The sequence below is a fragment of the Mastigoproctus giganteus genome, chromosome 2, assembly GCF_048544385.1.
Source record: "Mastigoproctus giganteus isolate SK-2022 chromosome 2, ASM4854438v1, whole genome shotgun sequence".
NCBI classification, from domain to species: domain Eukaryota; kingdom Metazoa; phylum Arthropoda; class Arachnida; order Uropygi; family Thelyphonidae; genus Mastigoproctus; species Mastigoproctus giganteus.
The window spans coordinates 79,898,204-79,923,919 of NC_143576.1; the positions used below are offsets into that span (position 1 = coordinate 79,898,204).

Here is a 25,716-nt window from a genome sequence, read left to right on the forward strand (position 1 = left end):
GGTGTACACTATCAGAAGTAAGAGTGGCAGACAGGTCAAGATTTAAAGTTAATCACCATTTTATTAGGATTAAAAGAGAATTATACTAAGTATTGTTACTTTCTCTGTGAATGGGATAGTCATGCCTAGGATATGCACTACGGGAAGAGAAGTTGACTTCAACAAAAATCATTAACACGTGGAATAAAGAACATAGCATTTGAAAGTAGATCCAAATAAAGTTTTGCTTCCACTGCTCCACATCACACTGGAGCTCATTAAAAGTTTTGTGAAGGCTTTGGAAGTGAATGGTCCTGAATTCACATACTTGCAAAAGAAATTACCAAGACTTAGTACAGAAAAGATTAAGGCAGGTGTTTTCACTGGTCCACAAATAAAGCAACTTTTCAAAGATGAACAGTTTGAATGTGTCTTTAGTGATAGCAAGAAATCAGCATGGAAAGCCTTTCGAAAATTTCGACTGGTTTTCTAGGAAATGTTAAAGCCAGCAACTACAGGCAACTTGGTGAAGATCTCATTACTTCTTACGAAAAACTGGGGTGCAACATTTCATTGAAGATGCATAATCACACCTGGATTTCTTTCTGCAAAACTGTGGAGCCATCAGCAGCAAACACAGTGAGCACTTCCATCAAGACATTGCAGCAATGGAACAAAGATAAAAAAGCAAATGAAATGCTGCCATGTTAGCCGATTATTGTTGGATGGTGAAAAGGGGTGCTCCCAAAGCTGAATACAAGCGAAAGGCAAAAAGGTCTCGTGTTTGATACAGGTATATTCGTAGCTGTATCTTACTGCCATAATGGAGAAAAAAAAAAAAAAAAAAAAAAAAGCTTGTATAAATATAAAAAAAAAAAAATTTTTTTTTTTTTTTTTTTGAAAACAGGAGGAAATCTGCCATTTTAAGCACTATTTCTGTGTTTAGCACCCCAAAGTCTGTAAAATAAACTTACTTTCATGCGTGTAACAAGATATGACACAAAATTTGTTGTTCAGTGTTACCTGTAAATTTCACGTGCTACGAGGTAGATTTTCTGTTTGCTGGATGAAAAGCCCAAGTTTCTACGAGGAAAAACCAGGCTAGGGTAGCATGGTTTTGAGACCAACTAACTCAGCCATGTTGCAAAAAAGGCCCAAAAAAAATTCCTCCCAGCATCAAACAGACTCAAACTCAGGTCTTTTCCACCCAATTTGGGGACGATGGCGATCCTACCAACTGTGATACCCATGAGGGCAGGACTATCAGGAGTATAACAAACAACTATGCAGAGAAATAAATTGGACTAGCAAATCAGATCGTCTTAAAATGATGGAAAATTTTTAGTTTCCAAATACTGTCTGAAATTTGTAAGATGCTCATTCACACAGAGTAGCAGTTTTTCTGGATTTATTGAATGACCTGCTTTCTACAGCAGATGTAAGAGAGAGGCAATAAGAGAAACTAATATTCTTGATCTCATTACATTGGTTAACAAAATGAAACATTTTTTTCCCATCAAATATGTAAACAAAGATCTAAACCAGTCTTACAGTTTGCAAATATAGTCTTAGTTTTTTTTAGGATGTATAGTTTTTGTAATATGACTGCTGACAATATCAGTACAAGTTAAGATTTCAAAACATCTAAGACCAGCAATTACAATTATATTTTTATCACTTTTACAGTTTAAACCCAACAAACTTTATAGGGAGTTAAAATAATTCAGTACACTATTGTAAAAAAAAGACATGTACAATTTAAAAATGTGCAAATGATTTCCTTTGTTACAATTTTTCTGGAGGTTGTGGGCAATTAGCAGTACTCTGCCAATGTACATTTATTCCAGAAACTATGTCAGTGATTTTCAAATGAATTAATGTCTTGTTAGAATTGTTGACCCTGCTCAACACTCACCATTCCGCAGTTTACAGGAAAGAAGTCTAAATGCTATTGCAAGAAAGGAAGGTTCAGAAAAACATGAATATCCCATATTTTTATCTGCATAATGCAGTTTATGAATTACATTTTTGTATGCAAGAGACGTGTGGATTCTATCACTATTCATTCTATCACTTTTGTACCACTGATCTTTGGAAATTTCTCCCATAAGTAATGAAAATCTCTTGAATTCAACTTACCAATCATATTAGAAAACCCATCACATTAAATCAAATTTCATATGGAGAGGCAGAAAGAAAAGCGTTTTTGGATCTACCAATGGAACATACTGAATTACTGGTCTCATATTACAGCCTAACTGTCATAAGCAAAGAATTAAGGAAAATCAATAAAATATAGATTTAAATTTTGGTTCATAATCAAATGGATATTTGGTAACCATAGAACCATATCAAGGAAAAGTACGACTAACTTTACAAAATGAGATATTTTTTGGGGGCTTAGAGCCATGTTTCAATATTGAAATTTTTTTTTCAGCTTCAATGCTTATTGAACGCGTATATGAATGCTAATCCAGTATAAATCAAAAATAAATCAGTTATCTCCTAGTCAAAGGTAATAATATAAATTGGGGGGCGGGGTTCAAATTTAAATTTTGGCCATGAATTAGTTAATTTTTTGAATTCCACATTTTGTTAGAGAAAACTTTTCAATTTCTTTTTCCATTGCACCTGGTTGTCTTTCTTTATGCATAAAACTAAATGGTAGAAAAAGTCCATAAAAAACCATTAGAAAAATTGCAAGAATAAAGTAAAAATTTCTGCTACAAAATTATAAATACTCTAACTAAAGTTAGGAGCAGAATGAACAAACTTACATAGCTAATCCTAGAATGGTTTCCTTCTTGTAAACATCATCCTCTGTGAAACGCGAAACATCAACACCACCTCCCAAACTCTGTAACAGTTCAGCTTGCACAAAATCAAAAAGCAGGATGTTGTATTTCTTCACTAATTGGAAACATTTTTTGATATCACTTGAGCAGGATGTAATGCTTAAATCTGTATTTAATTTGTCTAAGAGCTGAAAGCAAATAATAGTGTGATATCAGTAATAGTATTAATATAGCAGGTATTAGCATCAAAAAGTACATATCCTGAAATAATATTTCAGGATTTCTACACACACATGCTCTAAAACAATATTTCCTGAAAAGGTTAGCAAAGAGAGAAATTATATGAAAATTTGATTTAAAATAGATGAAAAATGCACATTTCTTGTTGGACATTATACATAAAAATGCACATTATAGTTTTAAATGTCTGTTAGATAAAACCACCTTCCAGCACTCACAATCAAATAAAATCCAGTTCACCTAATTCCATTAATTACTCGGAGCAGTCAATCATGTTTCATGATACAGCAAAGCCCATTAATTCAAATTTCAAGGAACTGCCTGATTTTGTTTTTTGGATTTTCTGCTACAAAATTATAAATAGGGGCTTAGGTAGCTAGGGAATTATGTTCAAGGTCAAAATAAAAACAGTACTAAATATGTTTGATAACCTGTAAACAGGTTACCATATCAAAGACAGTAAATATAAAATATTAATGTAAATAAAAAGGTAAATAACAAAATATCAAAGTATAAATTTAAATTTGTGTACAAAATTAGTCAATTGAAGAAAGTTAAAAATGTCAGACATATTGTCTCTATCATCTGGCTGAGTGTAAGCCAGATTTCAGATAACATGTTCAGCCAGATTATTAAAATCAGTAAAACATAAACACCTTTAAATACAGCATATTCGAAAAAACATGAGGATAAAATAGATTATGCTTCTCATATATAGGTGGGTCATCAAAAGACCTCAACAAAAAGGAATACAGTGGATTCCAGTTAATTGGGACGAATCAGGCCTGACCAATTCCTTGTACAATAGGATAATCAACTACCTGTCCCTGCTAACATAATTTCTATATATCATTGACAAGACTCCATGACCTACCCTGGTAGCCCACTGCACTGTTCAGCAAACCTCATATCTGACTGCACAATTACCCTCAGGTCTTTTCCACTTCCCCAAGTGTAGTACCACACAGTTGGCAAGTTTCTCTTGGGTTATTGCTATCCATATGCAGTACTTTACATTTGTCAATGTTAAGCTTCAGTTGCCACTTCTCAGCCCATTTGACCAACTTATCTAGATCCAGTTGGAGTAGTATACTGTCTTTACTGTCGTTAATAACCTTGTCAACCTTTGAATCATCTGCAAACTTGGACATTAAGCCTCAAATACCTTCATCAATATCACTGATGAATACACGAAATAACAATGGACCCAGCACTGAACCCTGGGGAACTCCACTAATAACATTCGTCCAAGAAGAGCAGTGTCATTTGATTTGGTTTGGTTTAGTTTAAAATTTTAAGGGCGCATTAGCAAGTGTCCATTGATTACTACTCTCTGTCGTCTCCCATTCAACCATCCCTTTATACACTGTAGCAACTTACCCTTAATGCCATACCACTCCAATTTGTACAGCAGCCTAAGTGAAATCCAAGTATATGATATGAAAATTATTTTTTGCATCCAGTTCCTTTGTGACCACATCATAGTATCCAATCAAATTGGTCAAACAAGAACTCCCTTTACCAAACCCATGCTGTGTCTTAACAATTACTGCAGTCTTGTCTAGTTGATCCTGCAATGCTTCTTTAACCAGAGATTCTATTATTTTCCCCAGAAGACAAGTTAAACTAACAGCTCTATAGTTACCTGTGTCACCTTTTGAAACCGCTTTGTGAATTGGTAATACATTTGCACATCTTCAGAACAGAAATAGAGCCAGAACTTTTGGTTCATTTTGGAAGGATAAACAAAACAAAAACTGAATAATTGAGGTGTCCAGTCGAATATATAAATATTTGATAAATCAGGGAAAAGTTTATATAGGAATGATGTCCTATCAGCTAAATTTATTTCATTTGGTCACAAGATGTTCCAACCTTTTGAACTCTCTTTGTTAATTGGTGATACATTTGCATACCTCCAGTCCATGGGGACTGACCTCCCCTGACTCCAAGGAATCTCTCATAATTATGGCTAAGGGTTTGCTTACTTACTTTGCTGCCTCCTTTAATATAAATGGATAGATCCCATTCATCCTAGGTGCCTTCCTTATGTTTAACTTCAACAATTTCTCCTCCACTTTGCTCTGAGTTATTACAAATTTATTAAGCTCCCTGTTAGAGTTTGATAAACTTTTGGCATTCCCTTACTTGAATAACTCCTAATGTGTGAAGGTAGATGTAAAATATTCATTCAGTTTATCACCTTTTTTACCATGATCATCAATAGTCAACCCATCTATGTTAACTGGTCCAATCTGATTCATCCCTTTCCTTCTTAAGTTCACATAAGTAAAGAACTCATTGATGTTTTCCTTTGCATCCTTTGCCAAAGATTTCTCGTAGTCTGTCTTCGCCTGCCTAATCTCCTTTGTGACTTGATTACATACTAGCTTATATCTGCTGTAGGCTTCTGTGTCACCTATATTTTTCTTCTCTGCTACGAGCCTCATTAATACATCTTACATCTATTTAGGCCTGAACCTTGAACAGTACTTCTTAGTTGGAATGACAAACCTAGTAGCCTCCAAGATTAAGTCCCTGAAGGCTTCCCATTTAGAATTCACCATTGGTAACATCATCAGCCAATCCCACTATACAGAATTTAAAAATTGTCTGAGACTCCATGTGGTCACCTTTACGAAAGCAAAAGCCTTTCCCTTTAGCCTTGATGGTAGTCACATCTTTAAGTAAATCCCACATCAGTACATTGTGATCACTGTCACCCAGTGGTTCCTTTATCTGGAAATTCTTAATGCCTGAATAATCACTACTGATAATCAGATCAAGAGTATTACTCCCTCTAGTTGCCTCCCAAATGCTAATGTGGAAAACAATCATCCAATAATTCCACAAAAGCCTTGCTATTGTGCGAGTGATCAATCACAAGTTCCAGTCAATCTCTGGGAAATTAAAATCTCCCATTATAAGATGCTCTGATTTACTGGCCCACTTTCTCTGCACAATTGTTCCTTATACTCATCAAATTCATTAGGCCTATAACACACACCTACTCTTCCCCAGTGCTTATGTCACACCATACTGACTCAACATTTCATTGTCCACCAACATCAATTGGGTGCAGTTCCTTAGATTTTATGTGTTTCTTAACTAATAGTATAATCCCTCCTCCCTTCCTGTCCTCTCTATCCTTTCTGTACACATTGTACTCCCAAAATTCCAATTCTGCACTGCTTATATCTGTGTGACACCACGTCTCTGATATCCCAACAATATCTGCCTTTGATGTCTTGACTAGCACTTCAAGCTCATCAAATTTATTAACTATACTCCTAACATTGGTGTACATGCAAGGATACATGCACCTGGTTCTACACTGTTATCCTAACACAGCCCATATATTTACTTGTTCTACTATGACTCCCAGTAGTCCTGGAAATCTTCAGCACCTTGCTTCCCAGGCTGCTGCTCACCCTAATAGAAGCAATGCAAGAATTACTTTTGCCTCTGGCTACAGAAACTCTTAACCTTTTAGTCTATGTATCCCCCCCCCAAACTAGCAGTTTTTCAACCCACCTAACACTGCCTCGATAGCATCAGCAAATATTCTTGCATTCTTTCTATTTAAGTGTACCACATCTGTGTAAAAGCAGTCTCTCCTGTCAACAAGCACAGACCATGCTGAAAAAAATTCAACCCCACGAGCCTTGCAAAATCTCTCCAGGGCCAATTTGATTGACAACTCTCTCATCACATACTTCCTCCTGTCGTGTTTGGGCAGAAATGCAGACACTTTCACATTTAACCCTAACTCGTGACTTTTTTCAATATTGACCTGTACTTGTTGAGTAAATCAGCAGATCTCTTACTCTTAATGTCATTAGTTCCAGTATATAACAGTATCACCTTTTGTGCCCTTACAAGGTGATATTTGCTCTACAACATCATCAACTTTTGCCCCAGGCACACATACCCTGGTCCTGTTCCACCTATCCTTCTTGCATAGTACATTCCCTGTCTCCCTGACAATAGAGTCACCAACAATAACTAGTTCCTGTTGGACCAACACATTTTGCCTTGGAGATTGCCTCTGATTCACCAGAGTGAGCCCTGCCATTGAGCTGGGCAGAGCTCACTCATTGATTGCTGGTCATATTAACTTCTTTGAGGGCATTTACCTTATACCTCAAGCTCTCATAGACACCCATCAGAACGCCGAGTTCGTGCCTAATTTTTGGAACTCTAGGCACCTAGCACACACAAAGACATTCTCCTTGGCTAGATCATGTCCTGTTTTAGAAAGGTCTGCAAACATTTCACATTTTGCACATATTTTGAGACTGTGAGGTGTTGGAGAATCGCCCCTTCGTTTCTCCCCCGAGCCACAACACTCTTGCTATTCTGTGAATGTTGCTTCGCAGCTCTAATCTGAGTCATGATTTCCATTTAAATACAATTTAATTAACAGTGACATTTAATAAGATGAATAAATATTTTTGATTAATTGATAATACTATACTAAGCTAACAGACTTCTAATACAGTGCTTCGTATTACGCTATCTAGTTTTACATTATACCCTACACTATCAGTTTGAGATATATATGTCACGCTATTTCTTATCGACTACAACATGGTGGCTAGTTGAACAATATTGGCGGAAACACTGGTGAGTTGTAACTTTCAAAAATCACTAATTAAATAAAAAAAGCTTAACGAATGCTACTAAACCTATTTAATATCTTTATAGAACACAATGTAGTATGTTAATTAACAAAGAATATGGTAAAAATATCGAAACTACTTATCCCTTTACAGCTGCCAAAAATCCACCAACTGTTCTCTTCCATGACCAGAGCGCCCCATTACAAATATGCTACACAAACTTGGCATGATGTACGAAAAACATGTCCATACTTGCCCTTCAACTTTTAGTTCCTAATTGCCATTGATGGAGAAATTTATCCAGTGTAACCCTGCTGTGTTCTGATTACTGTGAGTGAAAAAAGTAAGCACAGACATATAGTACAGTTAATGGACTGCCTTCGTGCATGAAGTATCGTAATAATCCCTCAATGAATTTTCTGGAATCTTGTGTAGTCACTCATTCAAGTTCAGATGTGTCACCTTCACCACTTTCCTCACCACCTGATTCATCGTCTTGGTGTTTTAATAGAATGCTTTCAATGATTGCATCCTCACAATCTTTTTGTTGTAACATTCAATACATTCATTTTTCAATTCATTTTTGAAGTTGTGAAACGGCTTCATATTCACTTTTGGCTTTTTCCAGCATCTCCAAGCCTGAAAGCTTAAAACCATAGCAAGAAAAACAGTTCTAAATTGTCTTACTGCTTATTTCTTGCTATCAGCAACAAGCTGTACTGCCCGGAGAAGGTTAACCTTTGCACTCACTTCCAAGGCTGTGGAAGATGATGTCAGTAGATTTTCTTCGATCACTTCTAGGATGTGGTTCACTAACTTTTTTGTGGTACAACATCTTCAAATTATTTATGATTCCCATATCCATTGCCTGCACCAAAGACATTGTGTTGGGAGGCAGAAATTCCAACTGGATGTTTTTCAAACATTCTGAACATTTCGGGTGCCACACAATTGTCAAGAATCAGAAGGACTTTTCTGAATTTATGTTATAATTTCATGTCCCACCTTGTTAACATTTCCTAAAAATTCTAGAAGTCATCCATGCATTCTTATTAGCATCTCTATCGGTAAACTGTCCATTCTTAGCTCCTTAAAGCATTGAGGCTTAGCACTTTTCATGATAACCAACAGCTTCTGTTTGTTTTTTGTTTGATTTTATGATTTATGTTGTTCATAAGTGATATGTTTGAACAGCATGACAGTTATAAAATCCATTGCTTTCTTTGAACCCAACAGTGTTACATGACTGTAGCACAGAGAACCATCTGGCATGGCATGATAAAACAGGCCTGTTTCATCAGCACTGTAGATATCATCTGCACAAAATTTCTGAAGTAAGATGGGTAGTTTCTTGGATTTCCATTCTTCTGTATTTACAACATCAGCACTATCTTTTTTTTTTTACCTTGTGCTTTTTTGAATTTAATCTCATGCCTAAATTTCCACTGAGATAGCCAACCATCTGTTGCTTTAAAATCAGCATGACCCAGCTTCTTAGCTAGCTCCTCTGACTTCTTTTTCAACATTGGACAAGTGGCGTGCACTCCGTGTCCAGTTACAATGGAGAACCATTGATTTAGGGCATCCTCAACATCAGGCTCCTTACCTTGACGTTTATGTTTTTGGGATGCTCCCTGTTTCCATCTCGTGTCCATTCTTCTCACAGTTTATCTTGCTGAAGCAAGCAAAATTGTAGATTTCGGTATTCCAATTATCTCTGCCAAACAATGATGACTGATATTGGGTGAATGTCTTTTATTTGGTCCAGTAAGGCAATTTTTTCGGCTAGTGACAAATCTTTACGTGGCATCTTGTTAAGGGTCCGATATTTTATAAAATTAAAATAAAAAAAAATTATTAAAAATCACAGCACTGAAAAATCTCTACACTTCCTGATTCGGCATTGGTTCAGTATCAATGATAACACAAGTGCACACAACTGATGCTAATTAGATACTGTACACTCTGAGAAGGCAAACCAAGAGTGAGACGAGAGATGATTCATTCACGTGCAACAACTAGAAGAACTGTGGACAGTGGTGTGCTGGTAAATTTTTAACAACTAGCTCTCCCTTTTTTAATAATCCCCACCCTCTTTGGAAACTATAACACGATTTTTCCCTTTGTGAGAATTACAACCCCCCCATGAAAGTATAAACGAATTCCATTACAGCACTGTATCAGTAAACACCTCTTAAATTTGCATAGGCTATTTCTTCTTAGGGTAATGATTTTATGATGTTCAAGACAATTCTAGAAATGTGCCATCTTCGACAGATGTCGAGCATGGGAATGTCATTACCTTAAGAAAAAGCGGTCCAGTCAAAATTAATCGGATGTTTTGCTAGCGAAGATAATCCCTACAGTGCCGAGAGGAAGCACAATGTGTGCCGAAATAAGCAAGTCCTGATTGAATTTTCCGTGTCAGCATCTTATTGCCAAAATGCCACTAACCATTGTGTATTGAAGTGCATGCTGCTCTACAGTTTATAGCCATTGCCAGTTTAATTAATAACCAGGGGTTGAAATCTCCTGCCACAATGAAAGGGCATGTTATCCCAATTAAGGGAGAAAACCTTGGCTATTTTCTCGATTAGGTTCTATTCCAAATAAATGGCTGCCCAGATTAACCGGTGGGCCAAATAACCAGAATCCACTGTACATCAGAAGACCTGTGTGGAGCTGAACAAGAACAATTTCCTCTCTTCAGACCTTGTGCAGACTGGACTACTATTTCTTGATTACATGATTAATCTGGTATTGTTTATTTGTTGGCTCTCCATGCCAAGAAATTTGTCATTGGGAATATCATTTGATGTGTATTATCTGCCTATTGTCTGTATAGGAGATCAATAGGTGATGGTTATCCAGAGGAATGGATGTTTTGGCAGTAAATCAGTTAATTAATTTCCCCTGATCCCAATGCAGATCCAGCAGAAGTGGATGTCAAATTCTGATTCAACAAAAGAAAAAAGCACTTCAAAATCTGGGGCAAGACTGGATTGATTTGATTGACTGATTTTTTAAGGGTTTAATGGTGCATTAGCATCTAAGACTATAATGCATTATAAAATATTGCACCAATGAGGGTATAAAGTCAAAGACGTATAAAATATAAAAGTAAAACATTATAATTATTTAATACATTATTGTAAGAGAATATACAATACATAAAACAGTTATAAAACATAAAACAAAACATTACAGATAAAAAAAATATAAATTAATAAGTTGTAAAAACTTAAATATATATGACACATTGTCACTGTAGGGCAGGACTGGATGAGGGTTATACCTCACTGATAATCAAGCCTGTAACATGCTTGATGAATCAGTATATCTCATATATCTTTGGGCAATTTCTATAGCAGGGGTGGCCAACGAGTTGATCGTGATCTAACAGTTGATCGGGGATTTAATTTCAGTCGATCACAACGAATTTTAAATATACAGTCATCCCTCGATTTGTGCACCTTGTTCAATGTAATTTTTGAGATGGTAGATCACGGCACATTTTGAAGGAAAAAGTAGACCACATCACAAATTAAGTAGGCCACTCCTGTTCTATAGCATGCAACTCTGTGGTATATATACTAGTTTATTGTGAAACCTTGTTGGATACAACAGCTGATCCCAGATACATTTCTGACTTCAAGTCTCTGTGTAGATTGGCAGGAAGTCAGAATACTGCATGCAAAGAGTTGCTGGTAGGTAGATGATGGCATGATAGCCTTCCCACAGATCTTGCGAAGAGATGTCACAGGATGGAAGCCGATCATGCCAAGGTGGGGTGGGGAGTGGTCATGTTGATTGGGCAATGTTGTCAACTGTATGTTTTAGTTCATTTAGCAGCCCTTGGATTTGAATCCAAAGGAATGTTTGGCAGTCTGTTGGGTGTTATACAGACTTTACCATCACACCTCAAAAACTGTTGTCTGTGTGGGGTTGTCAGGCAGGGATTTCAATTTAAAAGTACTGTAAAGACAAAGAGACTATCTGTCTCTCTCTGACTGCTTATGTCAAAGAGACAGATAGTTCATTTGCTTCAATGTAAAGCAATCTGCACCCTACCAAGTTGACAAAGGGGACCTTTGTCAACTTGGCAGAAAAGTCAGCTTCTTGTCAAATATTACTGAGGAATTATTTTCTGCTACCACCAGTATGAAGTTTTTCCCAAGGCTTAATTCTGGGTTAAGATGAAGATGCCATTTGCAACAGAAGTGTACACAGTCTTCTATGATGAAAATCTGAACCCGTTGCAGTTGCCTTCCAAATGACCCTCATATTGCATGAATGACAAAATATAGTAAAATCAGCAATAGATGGCATTATTTACTACTGAAGGATCCATTTTACCTCCTTTATAATCCTGGGTTATGGAGGAGTTTACCCCTAAGAACAAAGTTCTTAGGGGTAAACTCCTCCATAACCCAGGATTATAAAGGAGGTAAAACGGATCCAAGATTCCATTTGGCTCTAATGTCAAATATAGCATGCACTGGCACGTGCACATTTAAAGGATATTAAATTTTCAATTGGCAGTGCAAATTTAAATAAATTTAAAATTTTAAAGTGGCAGTATATCCCCCATGTCCTTTTTTGGGCTTTTCTTGATGTGCATTCTGAATTCCAGTGAGTTTCTTCAAATGGTGGAAACTGTGTAGATATGTTTGGAATCGAAACTGCTGCTGCATGAAAGACACTTTCTGTAACAGTGGTTACAAAAAGTATCATTACTTTCTGTAACCACTATTACAGAACTGCATCATTGATGGGCTCCTGGTTGACTCCTGTGATGTCCAACTGTCCAGACATAAGGCGGAGATGGGAGAAATCCCAGGTGCCGTCTGACACAAACATACCTTGTCCAGACATAAGAAGGTTCAGATTTTTTTATTACTCTTTTCCTCTTGTATATTAATGACCTGGATATAGTTATTTTGTGTTTGTGAAGCTCCTCAAAAGTTCGTTCAAATTATGGATTACTTTTGGAATTAGCGATTTTAAAGTAGTGTCGTCGACTCCATATTAGTTGGTGAGTTGGTGCATGTATTTTTGTGGCTAAATTTTAAGTGAGTGAGAAGATATTAACGTTTTTCTAATTTGGCATTGTACAGACATGCTACCTCGTTGTTGTTTGTATGTAATGGCCGCTCCCATTGTAGTTCTGCCTATGGTATGTCTTGTAATAATTTCTATAGTGACAATTAATACTGTTCCTGCTGCTTGTTAGTTTGATTAACTGTACTTTTCGAACACTGGGGAAATTGTTATTATTTCTATATCATTTATACTCACTACCAAGAAGACTATGGGGTTCTTAGTATTGTTGCCACTTTTAGCGATAAATTAATTAGCAAATAGTCGGCCATTGCTTCTTCCGGAAACAAGTCACGTGAACAGTGCTTTCTTCTGTGATTGGTTGCTGGAATTTCTGCATTTGAAAACTGCCATGAACCTATATTTTAATTATGCTGCTGCTTATTTTCTTAAATTTATAATCCCCTTATTTCACAATGTGTTATACAGTATAATGAGTGGAATTAATTCAATTGTCTCCACAATCAGTATAGTTAATTAGTGCTTGGAAACTTGATCAAAACCTTCAGATTGTAACAGCGCGCTATTCACAGTGCCCCCTAGCAACTTGAGGAGCAAGTTCGCAGCAAGTGCAAATTAAAAATTATCTCCTCAGACAGCCCAACCTCCAGCCCAACAAGCTGCTGGTTTTTGTCAATGCTACATCGCTACACTTGTGCTTTGCTTTTCATCCTGCACTCCCTTCACCTGACACGAGCGGGAGGGAAAGTTCCAGTTCTGCTAGTGAGGAGGAGCCTGAAACAGTTCCAGAGAATCCCCCTCCAACTAGTACCCCGCCAAAGATCCAGCTCAAAAGTGGATATCTCGCGAGGAAAAAAGAAAAGAAAAAGAAGGCCAACAAGAAAACTAAGGAGACCATGGAGACATGGGCTGCTCTCCTCTGCTCGGAATTTGTGACCCAAGATGAGGGGCAACCACTGGCATTGGCCCCTGACCAAAGCCCTGTTGCTGAACCCACTGATGCTGCTCCACCTTCTGGGGCAATAGCCTCCACCCATAGAGAGATTAAAAGTGTCTCCCAAACTATCACACCGACAGCCCTTGCCAACGCTATCGCAGTTGGGTTAAAACCCTCTCCTAGACTGGGGATACCTCCTCCATCTAGTGTCCCAGAAGGTGAACCCACTCCAGAGCCAGCTACCCTTCAACAAACAATCTCTCGACTTCGTAGGCAGTTGATCGCATTCCTAAACCACGACTCCAGTCGCTTCACCAGAAGTGCAGGTAACCGTGTGCAGGAGTTGTGGTCCACCCTTGAGTCAATTACAACTGAGCTCCTCATTGACAATGAGAGGCTCAAAGCTGTGAATGAAGAACTTCGATCCAAAACTGATGTCCTGGAAAAGGTCATTGAGGCTATTGGCAGGCCCCAAAATTGTACTAATGCTGACCCTGACTATATTGAGACTCCGTGCCCCCCTGAGCCTGCTGCGAATGTCACTTCCTATGCTGATGCAGTGAAGTCGGGACAGGAGCCCCTTGCCCGTGGCATGATACAAACTCTCCATGTGCACCACCCAGAGAAGAAGCCACAGCATCTACTACTGTTGACAGCAAGTGATACCTCAGAGCTCAAGACTAGCAATGACGTCAAAGATCTGGTGCAAAGCACTATAAGGGCTGATTGTAAGAATCTAAAAGTGAAATCCCTGAGACCCATTAGGAACAAAGGAGTCCTACTGGAGACCGCAACAAAAGAAGACCTAACAAGTATTGCCACATGTGGTACTCTCACAAATGCAGGAGTGGTCATAGCTCCTCCTAAAAAGTCAAATCCGTCAATCATAGTGTACGATGTTCCAAAGCACAGTTCCAACGACGAATTACTTGAAGATCTGTTCCACAGAAACCTACAGGACCGGGGATTCGCCTGGGAGGAAGTTAAGGCTGAGACCACTTTTAGGTTTGCAACAAAATCAAAATCCAACTCTACAGAACACAAAGTAATCAGCTTCTCTCCACGGATTTATAGAACTGTCCTCTCTACAGATAGATTATTCCTTGGTTGCAGTGCACACCGATTTTGCCCGTTTACAATTGTCACAAGGTGTTTCCTATGTCTGGGATATGGGCATACCTCCCAACGCTGCTCCCACAAATCTCCATCCTGCGGGCATTGTGCCAGGAGTGGGCATGTCCAAGCAGAATGTCCCTACATTGACGAAGAGCCCTCTTGTGTGAATTGTAAAAGGAACAGGCGAGCACATAACCATTCCCTCCGGGATATTTTATGCCCAGAATACCAAAGGGCTCTGGAACTCGTAAGACTAAGGACCGCTGATGCCTAAACCAACAAGAAATCCCAGTTGTGTCCCCGCTCCAGTCCTGCCCACTCTTTCTGGGAGCCTAAGAGGAGCCCCTGTATCTCAAACTAAATACTTGCGAATGATGCAAATAAATGGGCAAAGGTCCCGCACAGTTGCGGATGAAATACGCCAGGCCACTGAGGAGCATTCAATTGATGTTGTTCTGATTCAAGAGCCGTATGCTGCAAGAATACAACCCCATCCAACCTCTAAAATTACTGGCTTTTCCATACACACGCGAGTCATTCAACCTGTCCCAGTGGACCCAAAAACATGTATAGCAGTCATAAATAGGGATCTCGATGTCCTGGTTGTCCAGGGCCTCTGCAATCAGTTCTCCACCTGTATCCAGATTACATGTACAGATCAATCATTCTACCTGATGTCACTCTACAGCCCTCCCTCAAGTAACATCAATGAAGCACTAAACTTTTTGGAATTCGCCCTGAATTTTATTGGCTCCAAACAACTCCTGATTGCATCTGACTTGAATGCAAAATCCCCCTTCTGGCACAGTGCAGTTGCCAATGGCCGTGGCCAGCTTCTTGAGGACTTCATCCTCAGCCAAAATCTTATTATCCATAACCAGCCTAGCCAGTTCACTACTTACTCTAGCTCCACCGGTGAATCTAATATTGATTTAACCCTCTCTACAAAAGACCTACGTCAGTCAGTTAGTTGCTGGAAGGTAACTCCGGATCTGACTGTTAGCGACCATAGAGCCATACTGTTCCATCTTGACTTGGTTCCACCGAGAAACAACAACAGAGCAAGGCCAACTGACTTCATTAGATTCTCTTCGAGAAACGTCAATTGGGAAGCATATGACAGCTCCATAGAACTGGACTTTCCAAATACAGACCCATCACAGATGGACTCGCTAAATGCACAGGACTTAACCACCTTTATCCAGCACTCCATACTCAGAGCCTCATACAGGTCCTCAAGGAAGAAGGTGTTCCGCCCAGCAATCTGCCCATGGTGGACCCGGGAACTTACCATCCTTCGTAAGGCAGTCCACTCTGCACGCAGGAACTACCAGCGACACCGTGATTGGCCAGCTCCTGATGTCGAACGCCTTCATAGGGATTATATCGCCAAAAAGAATGAGTATACCAAGGCAATTGCAGCCAGAAAGAGAGAAACTTGGGCAAATTTCGTAAAAGAAACCAACCGTACAAATCCATGGGGCCTGGCATATAAGATTTTGAGAGAGAAAACCTTCTCCCCAGAAATATTCAACACTGTTTCAGTAGACGCTCAGGAAACTAAGTGTTGGCAAGATTCTGCCAACCTTATTCTAGACAAACTGTTTCCACCTGATGACATCTCTGAGGATCATCCAGAACACTCAGCAATTAGAGCTGCCAACAGCAATTACATAGCAAAAGAGCAAGCCAACCCATTCACACTAGAAGAACTGGGAGCAGTCCTTAAAAACATTAATGCCAAAAAGTGTCCAGGCCTTGACCTAATAGAATACATGTTCATCATCCGCTTTCACACACTGCGACCGCACCATCTACTCCTTCTCTTCAATAAATGCTTGGAAGAAGGATGCTTCCCAAAAGAATGGAAGTTTTCCCTCATTCGCCTCATCAAGAAGCCTCACAAACCACCAACAGACCCCTGCAGCTTCCGGCCTATTGCCCTGCTGGCTAACCTTGGTAAGGTCCTTGAATGACTCATGGCTCTCAGGGTTGTCTCCATGCTACAAATGCACGATTTGGTCTCACCATGCCAGTATGGCTTCACCCGTGGAAGGTCGTGTGAAGAAGCTCTGTTCGATTTGGTTTTACATATTGAAAGTTCTGAAGAAAAATTTGAATTGGCCATCTTCATAGACTTCGAGGGAGCCTTCGATACCGTCTGGTGGGATAGTGCCTTGGCACGCCTTCGAACTGCCGCTTGCCCCCAGCAATTATACAGCCTCTTCCAGAACTATTTTTCCGACCGAGCAGTTATTCTCAAGTCCAAATTCCAGCAAGTCACAAGATCAGTAAATCGAGGTTGTCCCCAAGGGTCAGTCCTGGGACCCCTCATTTGGAACATAGTCCTCCAAGACTGGCTCTCCCGCACCTTCAGGAATACAAAAATTGTGGCCTTTGCCGATGATCTCACAGTTGTGGTGTCAGGGCATTCACGGAAGGCCATTGAAGAAAATGCAAACCAGGTCCTCGACGATCTCTCAACTTGGGCCGCACTTAATAAGTTGCATATCAACCCAACAAAAACTAAAATGATGCTATTCAAGAATAGACTGGATCTCAGGCGCCCACCGCAGGTAAAGATATGTAATGCTCAACTGCCAATCGTCACCGAAACCAAAGTACTTGGAGTGATTATTGACCACAAACTCAGCTTTCTTCCACATCTTGTTAATTTAAGAAACAAAGTTAAGAGATTCTCAGGAACCATCATACGCATCTCTAAGAATGATTGGGGACTCTCCAAAAGGTCCCTGCGGTTGTATTACAACGCAGTATTTTTACCAATTGTGACCTATGCAGCTGGAGCCTGGTTCCATCGGGTAACTCTTGTAAAGATGTGAGACAAGCTTGGAACCATCCAGAGGTCAATGTTAATGGCAATCTGCCGAGTGTGTAGAACGGTCTCCACTCCTGCCATTCAGGTCATTGCGGGAGCACTTCCGCTCGATCTACATGTCACCTTCCGAGGGTTGTGCTTCCGAATTACGAAAAATATCCCAACAAGGATCCTTGACATTGAGGTTAATCTGGATGCTGACCCCAAGGCTGAGATGACACGTTGCTACAACGAGCTCTTCAACATTTGGCAAACTCGATGGCATAATTCAACAAAGGGCATTGTCACAAAAAGATTCCTACCTGATGTAACCTACACTGCTACTAAATCTGTACAGTCTTGGTTCACCCCTTCACTAGAAACATCATACCTAATTACCGGACACGGATCCATGAATGAAAAATTACACCATCTGGGTCTCCACCCAACAGATCTCTGCCATTGTGGAGCCAAAGAGAACTGGTGGCATGTACTATTCAAGTGCATTGCGTATGTTGATCTGAGACACAACCTTGTCAGCTGTACACAGATCTCTGGCGAGCATCTAGAGCTCTTCCTACAGAACCCTAACAACCTCCCTGCACTGCAAACCTACTCAGCTGAAGTCTTTAGGTGCAGAAGAAGGATTAACAGACCACCAGTGGCAAACATCGATGACCCAGCAGTAGACTGAAACCGACCATGTATTTCCCCCCTCCCCCATCCTGCTGCATGGGCTGTGGAGCTTGTTTCTGCGGCCTGTGTTCAGGAAGGAAAACATCTCTCTCTCTCTCTCTCTCTCTCTCTCTCTCTCTCTCTCTCTCTCTCTCTCTCTCTCTCTCTCTCTCTCTCTCTCCCTCTCTCATCCCCCCCCCTTTTTTTTATAGATATATATGTTGTTTTTTTTTTTTTTTTTTTCGGGGATTCTACAATCAGTCCATGGCTGCTGTTTTTTTTTTAATTTATTTTATTTTATGTCTTTAATTATTATTTTTTTTTATTTATTTAATTTATTGTATTTCTTTAATTATTATTATTATTATTTATTTTTTTATTTTTATTATTTTTTTTTCTCTTCGTGTTCTACAATCAGTCACATGGGTTTTTTTTTTTTTTTTTTGCGTTTTACAGTGATTTTATTATTTTTTTTTTATTATTATTATTTTTTTTTTATTTTTTTTTTTTATTATTATTATTATTTTTTATTTTTTATTTTTATTTTTTTTTTGCACCACAGGAAAATCTAAATAAATATATATATATATATATATATATATATATATATATATTTTTTTTTTTTTTTTTTCCTCTCCTCTGGAGTGGGCCCCCAGAGGAATCTGGCCCACCTTTTGGCAACATCAGGTGGATCAAAGTCTCGTATTGAGACAGTACGTGATTAGCTGAGACTGGCCCACCTTCCCGTGGTGTGGATGAGTACCCAGAATCATCTGTCCAGGTGACTGATGCTTCTGGGTAGCCAAGTGGCCAGAACAGAACACACACACACAATACACACAAACCTACGTCACATACATATCTGGCCCATTTGTAGTGATACTGTTCTTCACAGAGATACGAGGCGGAGTTGAACTAACGTTCTAGGAGCCGCCCATTACAAAAACACATGTCCACACATGTCCAGACAGAAGAAAGCATTTCAGTCAGCTTTATTAAACTTCCCAATATATCCTTGATGGTTGGTATGGTCTTTTCACTGTCAAAAGAGAAAACACAGGGAAGTGAACACTTCGATTAAGGATTTTCTTCAACCTCACATGCGAACAAAGAGAGGAGAGCAAACAGAGAGAGCAACTGCCGTAAACATATAAGTAGGCATGTGGGAAAAGGTGTTCTTTTCCACATCTCGGAGAGAGTGGTCATTATTTTTGAGCAGGCATTCTAGTTTATGTCTCCTCATATCAGTGAGGAGACATAAAATAGATTTGTCTATTTTATGTCTCCATTAATATCTCCTAATAAAAGAATAGGAGCAGGCAGCTGTGTAATGATCATCAAGGTGTCTCTGGAAGATATGAAATATACTGAACAAACTGTTAGAAGAAACCCTAAAAAAGAGGAGAAGGGCAACCACCTCTATGGTGTTGTAAAAGGTATTACGTAGAAAGGGGTATGGTTGCCCCTAGGATGATAACTGCACTGTGAGCAGGTCCATCCCCTATTCTGTCTTTGCTTATTATGCTGACATTATGTAAGGTAGAATGTTCAGTTGCCTTTAGATATGTCTCCTACAAACAAAGGTACACTGGCTTGTGCCTATGGAGGAGGGCCTTGATGTCATCAACATTCCGTCAGAAACCAAGGCAATTCCATTATATGAATATTGCAATTATTTGGGCCTTGTGGATCTGTCAGACAGCTCCAGAAGCACTGAGGGCTTCCTTTTTTTTTAGTCTTGTATTTATCTTTTTAGGGATGACAATGGATGCTGTCCTATGTTCATTTCTGTCTTAGTAAAGAATTCCAAAACCAAATTTTTTGTACCTCCTTTACTTCAATATCCAAGTTTGTCTGTGTTACAGGGGCTACTTCAGGCTTTTTTTTATTTTATTCATATCACTTTTTGTTATCAGTGGAGCATTAGGAGACAGATATATAGGAGTGGCAGCTGCCTGGTCCTGCCAGGTGGGTTTTTGTGAGCTTAGTAAGTAGCAGGCAATATAGTCATCTACATCCCTATCTTGATAGTTCACTTCCCAGAAACCTTCTGGGGGTATGGGAGCTTGCTGCTACTTACTAGATGGATGCATTTCCTGGAATCTTGGTAGGAAATGTTCTAATTTTCAGTTTTTGAATTTCTTTCTCTTCCTTCCATACTGGCATATTCAAGAGTATGCAGGGTGCTCTCCTGGTCCTTATCACTGAAAACACCTGAGCAGATTTGGAATGTAAATCCTTAATGGGCAGTTTAAGTAGCCTACATTGGTAGAATATGGAGGCTATGGTGTGTTGAATGTAAAGATGAGAACTTGAGAAGGAACAAGGTTCCTGTCCTTTCACGTCGATATTCGTTCGACAGCTTTTACACCTCGAACTTTCAATTTAGGGAAAAATCACTTCTTCAGAGACTTGAAGATCCCATTCTGGTGTGACACCATGTGAAGAGTTCAGAGTTTTATGGGAAGTTACAGTGATAGGTATTCCCTCTATGGATCTGGTTTTAAGAATTTGCTGAGAAGGTTTTAAGCACAATGCTTCTACTAAAGGATGTTGTTGGTTTAGGGATTTATTAGGTGCATCGGGAACTATGGCCATAGTGCACCAACCACAAAAAGATCTCCAGATTGTAAAAAAGATTTTGGGTCTCATAAAAAAGATCTCACAGATTTTGCTATTTTCTCTTTCTTATAGAGAAAATAGCAGTGTCACTGATGGTTTTATCCTCAGTTCTGGCTCTATTTATAGAAGTGTTGCTGGTATCATCTGATTGATTAGGTAGAGGCCTTGTTGGGGCTCCAGAAGAATTAAGAGGAGTATAAATTATATATATGCCCAAAGTCTCTCCACTCGCTGTCTCACAGATGTACTGTTTCTGCTGCATGCCTTTTCTACAGATACATCCATGGGCACTGTTCTTCTGAATTGGCTTCTATAATTCCTGCTCTCTTTTTCAAAACAGTCCTAACGCGTGCCGCCACCAGCCAACATACATTTACTGTCCAACTCCAAACTCACAGAACCAACTTTTCATCTTTCTTGTTTATTCATTCAACTGCTGTTTTCTGGAACAACCTTCCTGAAAATTAGTCTACAGAAGCTCAAGTCTAATGTCAACAAATATCTTCTTTTGTCTTCTCATCCTCCAACCCAAGCATGGTACTAATTACTATAGGTTCTAATACCTCTCGGTACCTCACCATCCACAGTGCCCTAAGAGGAGATAGCCACCTGCAAACTAGCAAGTACTGGATTTACGAATGGAACACGAAGTTCGCTTAGAGGATCACACCCTCATTTTCAATAAGTCTTGATTGTCTCAGGACTAAAGGGAAAGATATTTGATACCTACAAGACTGCAGTTTACCCTAGCAGTAAGGACCAGCTGCCAACTGATCCCAATCTAGCCGGTGTAGGACCTTCCATCTAGTCAAAGTAGCGGCCAAAGTGGTATATTCCGGCTGAGTCCCCTCACCCACCAGGATAATATCCCCCTTCTGAGTTTCCACAGGTCACAGCACATGGCTGCACATGCTGGATTGCAATGATGTAACCCTAACCAGCAGCATAACTGGGAAGACTATGTACAGGTGCTCACATCAAGTGGATTTCAATAAGGAATGTCGAAGAGGTGCCAGCTGCCACCCTCAATACCAGCAAAAAATTAAATATTAAAAATACAGACTAGATAAGCAGGGCCTACAATCACCCAGGAAACCACATAGGCATGGTCTCCTGCTTAAAGAATGGGACAACTTCTGCCAGAAAAAATGATATATTAAGTTATTTTCTGTTGTTTCTGTCTCGATCACTAAAATAGCAGCATACATGGTTCTTTTGCTGTTAGCAGGCAATGAAAGAAATGTTAGTGTTTTAGAAATTTCTTCAGAGTTCATACCTGCTTGTTTGTTTGTTTGTTTGTTTGTTAGTCTGTTATTTGGAGCATTAGCAACTAAGGCCATATTGCTCCGGGGATATGCGGTGGTCATTCCCTGACCTTTCCGCATCCTCCATATTTGGTGGTCATGGGCTCGAACCACGGTCTAATCAAGAAGCGTGTGCTATGCACTGCTGCTCGTGCCCACCTGGCTACGGAGGCACCTGTTCATACCTCCTTGAAGATGTGGTCAGTGTGGTTCCCCTAAAATTTTCTTTTTAAATGAGTCTGTATTTGCCCATTGATCTTGCTGCAAAGGAGGAAAGGGTTGTGGGCAAGGTTTGTGCTGCTGTTTAAGCAGAAGACCATGCCTCTATGCCTTGGCCAAGTGTAATCTTGCCTTGGATAAGGGAAACACACAACTTATCTATTCACTTGTATTCGGAAACAATTCCTTTAACACAGTATAATAGTATTTGATTCTGTAAATTATTAACCTTTATTTCCAACAAGAGGAAATCAAATCAAACCAACTTAATTACATAATTTTATATTGTGCACATTTGGACACAAACACACTTTATATTTTTAATATATGAAGTGTAAAGTAGACCATAAAATTTAAGAGGTGCACTTCTGTGCTTGATTTCTTTTAGGTGGCCCAACTAATTCATAAAGTGGAAAAGATTGGTAAAACTCCAATTACCCAATACAGACTCGACTTGGTATTATCAAAAATGTCTACAAGTTAATCAGATTTTATATTTTTCAGTGATATCTTTCTGTATGCATGCACATTTTATTTAATTGTTGTATGATTTGTTTCTCGAGTGTTTTATTAAGATGGAGGTATCCTTTAACTTTCGGATTTTCAATGCACTTTGTTTGCATTTGTTATGAAAGTAAAATTATCATTAACAAGTAACATAAGTTGAACTGTCCAAATCAGTTGACAAGTGGCAGAGATTAAGCTGCCCAAACTGATACTATGACACGGTGACAAATAAACTGAATGCAAAAAAAAAAAAAATTCTGACATCATCTTAGATTTCAAAAGAGCTTTTCATATACTTAGTCATTATCAAATAAATTCTGAAAAGTGTATAGGACTCAGTCAGATTGTTAAAGGCAGCAAAAATGGGCATTTCTAAAATCTGAACAATTTAGATGAAATATGCTTCGCAGATAAAAGAATATCACATTGTTCATACGTAGAGGAGTCACCAGCCCTCAGAAGACAGGAATGCGACAGAAAACTGTGTTCTATGCAGAGCCAAGCAAGAACAACTTCCTCTTTATGAACCCTGTGCAGATCAGACTGCCAATAATTTGATTACAGGCTTCATCCAATAAAGTTGGTTTGTTACCTGCAGATGCTATGACACTTGCCACAGGGAATATAATTTAATTTGGATTACTTTCTATTGTCTGCATAGGGGACTGACAGTTCAAGATTACTTGGCAGGGCCGACCGGGCTAGCCGAGTGGGTAAAGTACCTGCCCGGCAACCCAAAGGTCGCGGGTTCGATTCCCGCCTCGGGCTTGGATCAAAGTACTGCAAAAACCTTGGGAGGTGCAATATGGCCACAGAAGCCGATGCGCCAACAACTACCAAATCAAAAAAAAAAAAAAAAAAATTACTTGGCAGGGCAGCTGATTTAGCTGTAGTATCAGCCAAATCAGATATTGAAATCACCTTCATAGAGGGTTCATATCATTTGCTGAGTAGCAGGGCAGGGTTGGATGAGTACTGTACCTCATCAGTGATAAAGCCTGTAGTACACTCACCAAATCGGTGTATATAATAAACCACTGGTATTGGAGAGTTCTTATGCAGCATATTCACAGTTCTGTAGTGTATATGCTGCATTTAGGGAGAATCTGATATAATAGTCAGAAATGACAACAGCAGATCCCACATATGATTCTGATTTCGAGCCATCTTTGTATATGGGCAAGAAGTTAGAATGTTCAGCTCAGTGTTGTGAATAAAGCTGAGGGCAGAGAGCAGATGGAGTATCATACTACATCCAGTTCTTAAGGCAGAAGTCACACGCTGGTATTTTAGCATGTGAGGGTGGAAGGGGTTGCTTTGGTGATTGGGGGAACCTTGTCTACCATGATGATAAGCTCTCTAAGTAGCTCTTAGACACAAACACCAAACAGTCAGTTGACATTTATTTCTGTCCTTTTTTTGCTACGGTACAAGTGTTGTTCCACCACGGTTTAAGATTTCTGTATTTGAAAGCAGAAGACTGTGATATTGGTTCAGAAGCTGCTGCCATTATTTGCATAATTATGTGCTCATTGACATCATCAATGACCCTAGTCATATCAATTGGCTAACAGAGGAGATGGAAGCAGAATACTTTTCCCAATCTGCTTTAAAGAATTTCCATATTACCAGATAATCGGGGCAAGGTGTCTGCGCCGTTTGAATTCAGCATATATTTGGGAAATGATTGCTATTATGCACATCATTTAAAACTGTCCAATCTATAATGGAAAATAATTGAGGGGAACAAATAGATAGATCCCACGAGGAGATGAGCATAAGTGTTACGACCAGTGTTCAGCAATGTTACGTTCAGCTGGTCTAGTATCTTTTATATCATGTCCTCTATAGTCCACATAGGCAGATCCCCATAGTGAATCATGTGCATTGAAGTCACCAAGAAGACAAAAGGGAAATGCTATTTATTTTATAAGATCTTCCAGTTCTTTCAACATGTAGATATCATAAGGTGGAAGGTACAATGAGACTACAGTTAGTGTTTGTCCCACTGCTACGAGTACTGCAACAGCTTCTAAGTGTGTCTGAAATGGAATGTTTCTAGCAGGTGTTTTTCAATCTACTAAAACTGCAATGCTTTCATGTGCAGAGCTTGAAGAATTTCTATCTTTCCTGTTAGATGTAAAACTTTTAATCAAATAAGTTATTTTTGCTTTCTTGCATCACATGCCTCTATTACTATTATAAGTTACATGTGGATTTAAGTTATTAATCCTGTAGCCTCTTGCAAGCAAAAGGCCACAGGATTATATTGTGAGATCAAATCATAGATATCATCAGTATTACTGTGTAAACCTCTGCAATTCCATTGCAGAGGTTTACACAGGAAGCAGAATACTTTTCAAAATCTGCTTTAAATAATTTCCATATTACCAGATAATCGGGGCAAGGTGTCTGCACTGTTTGAATTCTGCATATATTGCAGAATTCATTATAGTTGAAGAGACTACAGATTATAGTGTCCATAATCTGTGGTCTCTTCAACATCATCGGTACCAATGGGTAAACATCTGGTCTCCATGTCGTATTATGCATGAAGATCAAGGACTGTGTCATTTTGTGCATTTACATCTTCGTCTCTTCTGCTTGAATTTGATTGTGGCAATTCAGTGACGCATTGCCTTTGTGGTTTCCTTGGTATTTTATCACTTAGTTTAATTTTAGGTGGAACTGAGATAGACGAGGTATTGTTTATTACGTCAACTGAAACAGGTTTGTTAGCAGGTTGATTTGTCAATAGTAGAGATCATGCCCATTCTACAATGGATGTGTTAGATGGCATTGTCACCTCCGTTTGGGTCCC

At 39.1% G+C, this 25,716-nt stretch overlaps 1 protein-coding gene across 1 annotated transcript in view; it reads right to left on the reverse strand.

Annotated features, from left to right (window-relative positions):
- The window catches only part of LOC150089359 (NBAS subunit of NRZ tethering complex-like), a 1,057,261-nt gene that overhangs the window by 290,057 nt on the left and 741,488 nt on the right, over positions 1 to 25,716 (reverse strand). The window contains exon 43 of the mRNA XM_090389247.1: positions 2,757 to 2,962. Within this exon, the coding sequence (XP_090245373.1) occupies positions 2,757 to 2,962 (206 nt within the window). The remainder of the gene's footprint in view (positions 1 to 2,756; positions 2,963 to 25,716) is intronic.